At 43.8% G+C, this 8,296-nt stretch overlaps 1 protein-coding gene across 1 annotated transcript in view; it reads right to left on the reverse strand.

Annotated features, from left to right (window-relative positions):
• ADAMTS19 (ADAM metallopeptidase with thrombospondin type 1 motif 19) overlaps positions 1 to 7,204 on the reverse strand; it is a 246,485-nt gene extending 239,281 nt beyond the window's left edge. Inside the window, exons 1-2 of the mRNA XM_067568938.1 lie at positions 6,942 to 7,204; positions 5,001 to 5,626 (exon numbers count right to left, since the gene is read on the reverse strand). Coding sequence (XP_067425039.1) covers positions 5,001 to 5,626; positions 6,942 to 7,026 — 711 coding nt within the window. The 5' untranslated portion in view covers positions 7,027 to 7,204. The remainder of the gene's footprint in view (positions 1 to 5,000; positions 5,627 to 6,941) is intronic.
• Between the last annotated feature and the right edge of the window lie 1,092 nt (positions 7,205 to 8,296).

Below are 8,296 nucleotides of genomic sequence, written 5' to 3' on the forward strand. Positions count from 1 at the left end.
ATTGCCCAAAATGCCAAACTTATAAAAACACACACACACAGCCCTGGTCTACACTTACCTGGAAATTCAGCAGCAGTCGACAGGAGTTATGCAAGCTACACAGAGTAGCTTGTGTAGCTTCCGTCAACTGCTGTGCTTCCCTTTGTGCGGCGTCTTCACTGCACTGCGCCGATGGGAACCGCGTTCCCAGTGACTCAGCGCTACACCACTTGAGGAGGTGGTTTTACAGCATCGACTTCTGGATCGATTGAGCGGGTCTTCACTGACCGCTCAATCGATCCAGAAAGCTCGATCTGACGGTGGCAACTTTGCCGCTGTCAATATAGACATACCCACACACACAGTGATAACATCTCAGACATAAGCTACATTTGGATTTTAAAATTAAACATATTGAGAGTGAAGAATTAAATGGTATTGTCTTTATTCGAGATAACCTATGTGTCACCAAGATTAGCTGATAGAAATTATCAGATCCATCATCTAATTCCATCATCTAATTCTCTGACACTGCCTTCCTAACTCACCAAGCACGCTCAGCATAAAGACGTTAGGGAGCCAGGAAGCCAGGCTGGCCAGCAGGAGGCATGGGGATGGCAGCTCTGGGGTGGTACAAAGGGAGATCTTGGCTTTGGGCAAGTAAGGAGATTAAAGCCAAGAAGGAAAAAAAAGGGTGTGACGGGGAGTAATGTTGTGTAGGGGAAACCAGTCTGTACACATTACTATCTTGGTGCATACAACTGGGCTCTCCATAGTGCTGTACTTGGTATGCCAGACCGTTGGAACCCACAGTCATAGGTGCATGATATGCACAAAATTTATCATTGGTAGGGGCAGGTCTTGAGGTGAGGGCAAAAGGGCCAATTTGTCCCACGCCCCCAGTTTAAGAGGGCCGCAAAACTGAATGGCATTTCAACCTAGCAAACTGGGTCACAACATCACTCACTGAAATTTAGCCCTGCGACTCTTCATCACACTTGAGGGGCTCCAGGACAAACCTGAGTGGCGTCAGGCTAAGTTAAAGTGACAGTGATTCGGTTGTGTTTACCATCTGAAACATTTCTGGGAGCATTCCTGTACCAGACTTCACAGTGCTCAGAACCCAATGTAAAACCCATTTCTTCAACTTAACTTTTTCTCATTAGTCCATCACACATATACACAGTCAGCCTGAGCTACTTAAATGTACTCATAACAATTATTTTAAAATATCTACTAGCATTCCTATTTTTTCCTACAGGAAAAGTGAGAGAGTTTATGTAAAAAATTAAGTTTTGCTACTCTAATTTCCTGGAAGACAGTCAGATGAAAAGGTGCAGCAGACCACATAAGTAAGAAAGATAGATAGGTAGTTTAGAAAGAGGACTGGAAAAAAAGCCAATGTATCAATTTTTTTTTTTTGGAAAGAGTAAAAAAATGTCTCAGGTAACTATAGACTAATTAGCTAAATTTCAATCCTGGGCAAATTCATTGCATGGAATGCAATCAGAAAATAATTAAAAGATTATAGTAATATAATTACAAACAGTCAACATGGCTTTATGGAAAACAGGTCTTGTCAAATAAACTCAATATTGTTTTCTGATGAGATTACAAGATTGACATAATATATTTCAACTTCCGAAAGGTTTTGACAGTATAACAGTGTTCTGATAAAAAATAGCACTATACAAAATTAATGTAGCACATATTAAATGGATTAAAAACTGGCTAATTGATAGAAGTGAACAGGTGATTGTTAATGGAAAATCATAATCAAATAAGGGTGTTTCTAGTTCTTTGCCCGATAACATTCAATGTCTTTATCATTATGTTTTCTTCTTAAAAATCATTAGCAGGAAAAAGACTGGATGGAAGTTGAAGATGGACAAATTTAGAATGGAAATACAGCAGTGGAGATATTTATCATTGGAACAACTTACCAAGGGGTGTGGTGGATTTTTCATCACTTAAAGTCTTTATATCAAGATCAGATGTCTTTCTAAAAGAGATGTTCTAGTTCAACCAGAAGTTATGGGTTTGATGCAGGAATTACTGGGTGAAATCCTATAGCCTGTGTTATGTAGGAGATCAGTCTACATAACAGTAATGGTCCCTTTCCAGCCTTAAAATCTATGAATATGTAAATGATAACTCAACTCTGGGTGTATCTGGAAGAAGCACTTGTGAAGCCAGGGTGTGAGGCAGAGCTATCAATGTGTATTGAGGTCCAAGGTGTTCATCTGTGCCCTTCTCCCATATCCACACCCCCATGTACTCCTATTTAAATCTCTCTATTCATGTCTCCCTCCTCCACCCTCTCAAGAGATTGACACAGATTTTGCAGGGGGAGTATGGGGAGGCCCGTGCAGCCCAGCAGCTACCACCTATGCCCGTCCAGCCACCAACACCTATTCTCCTCTCTTGCATCCAAGCACTCAGTCATGCCACCCCATGCCTGCACAAACTCCTTTGAAGGTATTAATTCTTCTAATCTATAATCCCAGTGTGATGGACCTATTCAGGTCTGTCAAACTATGGCTGTCCTCTGCTGAAACACTAGAGATTCACCAGAAAGAGAAGCTACCTCAGAAGCAGAGTGAATGGTGGAGGCTTCGGTGGCAGAGAGAGGTAATTGAGACTGAGAAAGGAAATTGGTAAGTGGAGTGTAGATGGGGTATTAAGTCACTTAAGTACTCATTGGCTTTCTTTTTACGATTTGTGTTAGTAGGATATGCATTCTAGCAACTTTCACACAAAGTTCACAAGGGTTTTGGGGGGAGAATATATATACACATACTAAAAAGGATGGAACTTCAGGTTACGTTGTCTCTAAAATTAAACGAATTAATTAAACACCAAACGAAAAAGAAAATACAGAATGCATTATAACTGAAGTAGCTTTATAGTGAAATACTTGTAGAGTCAAGTTTTACTGTATTTTACATGTTAAAACAGAAAGTGTAGTCTGAAATATCTTGACTATTTTTGGTGGGGAAAGCATGAAGGCATAGGAGAGAAATTGCAATGCTTATACTGTATTATGGATTCTTGGAAAAGGAACAATGATTCACATGTCTAACAGGGACAAGTAGTGATTGAACAGAGAACCACATTTTTAAGCCAACTTTGTTATTACTGTGTTGTGCAAATTTTAACGATGAGCCAGATTTAGCAACACTTAAAGGAGAAAGGCTTGCTTACCTGAGTAGTCTCACTGCAAACCCTGGGACTATTTAAGTAAGGATTACTCACGTGAATACATTTAAGAACACATATTGTTTTACTGAAGACCTAGAAAAAGATTTACAATTCGGCAGCATTTATCTGAACAAAGCACATGATTTGAGTGCATGCATGCTTAGTTTGTGCATACATTCAAGCATAAACTGAAGCCATGTCAAAAGTTTTAGGTAGTATGAACACTATTGCTCCTAAATCAAATGCATTTTCAGAGTATTAAAAGCCTATTAATGGCTTTCAGACCACCCTCAATTGACTTTAAGAATATTCCTCCCCAATTAATTCCATTACTGTATTTTGGAAAAGCTTATAAAATATAAATAATTAGAATCCAACCACATAGAGCTGTGTGAAACTTGGCAGTTTTACTTTGCAGGAGTGCATGCAACTGTTTTGTTTAGTATCAATCCACAGATGTTCCTTCCCCCATCAGTTTCAGTTTGAACTTTGTGTTTGAATAAATCCAAACAGGCAAAGTAAAATGCAGTCAAATTATCTACATTTCACATGGTTTCACATCATGATTGAGCAAAACTGCTAATTTTGCATGAAAACCTAGCAAACCTCAGAGAATCTATCATGAATCTGGTTTGATGTATAATTTTGGAATGAAACCCCATGAGTTTTGCATAGCTGTGCTATAGTTGCATGGTTTGACACTCATCTAGCCTCAAAAATAGGACATGCAGTTAGAATATTGCTGACTCTCTTCATCAGCGTCTCTGTTTTCATTCCACACTTTGTAAAGGGCTATGGGTATGTACATTTGTGATGCTATATAAAGGCCTAACAATGAGAAGAATAATTGCTTTTGTTTTAAATCCTGCCAGGGTTTTACATCATCCCAGCTGCCTGAAGTCCCTCCACCCACCCCCTATGTATCCTGGGATTCCAATTCATCAGGAGAACCACTGCTGCTGTCAATGGGCCTGATTTTGATCTCACACTGCTGTAAATTAGGAGGTCACTAACTTCACATCATATAAAAACAGTGTCACCGAATGGAGAAGCAGGTCCGATGCCTCTAAAGTGAAACTCACCACAATGGTTTGGTTATGTTACCATTTTCACTACAAACATGTTCACTATGTATTTTTCTGGAAGGTAATAAGGAAAGAAGAGGATGCATGCGTTCCTAAATCCAAATAACTAGCAATGCCAGGAATGGGGATGAGGACAGAGGGAGATAAGAAGGGGAATGGGACAAGGTAAAAATGAAGAGGCATGAGAAGGAGAAACAACACATGGGATATCAGTATAAATATAAGGATGCAGAAGAGGGTGGGATTTGAGATATGGAAGAACAAGATGGGGAAGAGGAGGCCAGGGATGGGATTGGGAAAGAAGATAGTTTGAAAATGGGAAGAGGATGAAGATTGGGACGATTATGGATGCCACTGGAAAAGAAAATGGGGCTGCTGGGGGAAGGAGAAGAGGGGATCATGAGCATAGGTATGGAAATAGATTGAGGAACAGGCTGGAATTAAGGAGGGGGATGAGAAAGAGGTGGAGAAAGAAGAGCATAAGGAAAACCATAAGACTAGGAAGCAGGAGGAATGGGATTGGGAAGTAGAATAGACATAGAGATGGGATGAAGCAGGACAAATGTATGGAGAGGACTAGATAGAATGTGTGGATGGGGCTGGGGTTAGGGATGAGGATACGAATAGAGGTGGAATTCAGCAGGACAAGGATGGAATAGGAGAGAGTGCTGTAGAAGAAGGATGGGACAGTGATGGGATTGGGATGCTACTGCCAGCATGCAGGGCCTGCCTTACCAATCCAACGCAGGTACTGAAAGAGGCGAAGGAGCCAGGGTAACGAAGCACAGTGCCGCTGTAGTAACAGGCTCTCTCAGGCTGAGAATGGGCAGCACCTGGGGGGCTTTTCCCCTCACCCCTGAGCCGTTCCTCCACTGCAAAGCCAGGTGCCAAGAAGCGGCTGTCCCTCTTGAGCAACAGGTAGAGCTCCCGGGCAAAGGCCGGGATCCTCAGCAACACCTCATCCCCATCCTCTGACGGGGGTGGCGGTGGTGGGGAAGGTGGCAGCGGTAACTGAGAAGCAGCGCCAGATCCCTGAGGATGGGGAGACCAGTGATAGAACTCCTGAGACTCATATTCATCCTCCGCATCCTCCTCCTCTGCTGCCTCCCCAGCTGGCTGCAGTTGCCTGTCTACTGAGGAGGAAACTGAGCGGACCTCACGGGAGCTGCCTGCCACCTGACTAAGGGTAGCAGGAGCACTGGTGCTGCTGCTACTGCTGCTGCTGTTGCTGTTTCCACAGCTGGGATCAGTACTGCAGCTGCCTCCACTGCCACTGCCTCCAGCAGGCTCCTGCTGGCCCCTGCTCCACAGTGCTGGGAAGATGATCTCCCACTCTTCGGAGTCTCCTGATGCATCCAGACCTGCAGGAAAGCCAAACAGAGGTTAAACAATACATACCAGCACAGCCTACCCTCCCTGCAAAACACACACAAATAACAGCATGTGCCACAAACTGGTGCTGCACATGCCCCAGTATACTACTCATGCCTGTGAACATTCATATAGTGCAATATCCCTTGGCTACAGCCAGTGCTCCTTACGAACAAATGCATCACACAAAGGACACCCGTGTCCCATTCCCACCCACCCCCCACAATATGTTTACTTGCAGTATATCAATCAGCCACTAGATGTCTCTGTGCTATTTAGGAGTTCCAGACTGGAACTGTGTTCCTGGTAAACATGGGAGATAGAGCTGGAACTAGAAGTGTGTGTAAACTATTGTTTGTATCTGTAGTTATTCTCTTTAATAAACACCTCCTGTTTAAGATTAGGGTTGGACAAAAAAAAACTGCATTTAGAAAAAAGTGTCAAAAGTTCCATGAAAATTGTATCCTGTTTTTCAACCAACTGTAGAACTGGTCAACAAATTTTGCTATTTCAATGAAAAAAATGGGATAAAAATGTCATGAAAATTTTGACATGTTTTGGATCAGCTCTATTTAAGACTGACTGTGATTCTATGTATCATTACAACTCACCACTGCCAAATACATATGCATACATACAAACATGTGCATGCACACATACATGCAACAATAAAACCTCCATCATTATCACATAATATGAATGCGTTTAGTGATATGTGTATATGATATATAAATTATCACGTTGCATGAAATACTCAACAGATCAACATTTCCAACTAAGTCTGTGCATATGTATGTGTATATACATACATTCTAGAAAGATGTACTTAACCTTGCCTCACCACAGAGGGATGGACTAGGTGACCTCTTAGCCCTACGTTTCTATGATTCTATGAATCTCTCTCTCTCTCTGTATATAAATATATAATGCATTATATATTTATATACAATTATTCATAACATATGTGTACATACACACTATGAATAATGGTCTACACTCAGAATGTGTATATAAACACACATTATGAATACTAAATACACACATATCAATATTATGAATACTATATATTACACACATACTATAAACACAGTATATGTGAGTCACACCATGCCATATCATATGTACATGTTACCAGATCCTGCATACAATACTGATTTGTTGCAAAATAATGTGTACAGATTGGCTACGAATAAGAGAGAGAAGAACGCAGCAGGAACACGCTGGACCACTGATTTTCCTCTCCTTCTTTTAATGCCATGCTATGGAAAGTACGGAAATGAGCGCCAGAAAAAGGAGTAAATTTACCTGAAATGATCCCATTTGACAGGAAACACAGCTGATAAAAAATGCAGCAAATGTGGCTCAGTCGCATCCCCGTTTTCTTCTCCATCCACTTCTTCACTGTCCCAAAGACACCGAGGAAGCAGCAGATTCACACTTTTTATCTGTTCCTGTTTATAAATAGCTGCTGCTGCTGCCTATCCTGAATGGATTGTGCCCTGAACTGCCCTAGTTCTTTGTATGGTTGTGGGTTGCAAGTTGCTGCCTCTTCCCAGGGTGTATATCCGAGTTTGTGGGAGGCAGGGAAGAGGGGAGGGGGGAAGAAGGGGAGCGGTATTCAAACTTGTAGCGGCTCCCCAGCTCCCTGGTGGATTATCTGATGAGTCTACTTTCTGATGCTACAGGAGGCAGCCGGAGGAGAAGCGAGAGCCGGAGTCCCGCAGAGTGAGACCATCTCAAAGCCAGCAGAGAAGCAGAGGCCAGTTGCAGAGTAAATAAGAGTGTCCTAGAAGGGAGAGGGGGCCGCACACGCAGAAGCGGAGGTTGTGTGCAGAGCACAGAGGAGGAAGGAATTGCTATCTCTGCCCCGCGCGTGTGTAACCCTGCACAGCAGGCGGAGGGCAGCGGCGGTAAGAGGTGGCGGTGGCGGCGGAGGCGGCGGCGGTGCACAAGCGGCGGGGAGGCGAGAGCTGGAGGGGCAGCAGCCGGAGAAGAGGAGGCAGCATGTGCCCCGGCTGCGGTCACCGCCCTCTGCGACCAGGCGAATGCGAACTCTCCCTAGTGGGGAGCGGCGGATTAAGGAGAAGGGGGGATCCCCCAAACTCCTGCAGCTCGCTCCCGATTGGTTGCTCCGGCCAGCACTATTTGCATGCCCCCAAGCCAGAGGTACAGCAGGCAGGTATAACCCCGGCCTCCCGCTGCTAGGCCAGTGGGAACAGCCGGGGAAAGGGGCGGCGGGGGGGAGGGGGACGCTGCTGAGCCAGGGCACAATGCTGCAATCCAAGCGATTTTCCAAACGCCTTTGAGTTGCGTTTCGGTGCTAAGGCTAGGAGCGGGAAGATAATGCAATTAGTCACGGGATTCTCCAGGGCTTCCACACACAATCTGTGCCTCAGCCCATACCCTCCTCCTCCCTTCTGCCATCACAGCACCGTCCATGCTCTCTTGTAGCCACACATCCTACTCTAGTCACACAACCTCATAACACACGCCTAGCATATACAGCTATACACACCCCATAACACCCTCGCAATACATTTTACACACATCCCCATCACACCTTGCATCACACACACCTCCTACACATACCACACCGTAAACAAACACAAATTATACCCTGTCTAGGACACCAACACAAGCACACCCTACACACAGAGTAA

The sequence above is a fragment of the Emydura macquarii genome, unplaced genomic scaffold (genome assembly GCF_026122565.2).
Source record: "Emydura macquarii macquarii isolate MOO-44397 ecotype Brisbane River unplaced genomic scaffold, CSIRO-AGI_Emac_v2 contig_2897, whole genome shotgun sequence".
Lineage (NCBI taxonomy): Eukaryota > Metazoa > Chordata > Testudines > Chelidae > Emydura > Emydura macquarii.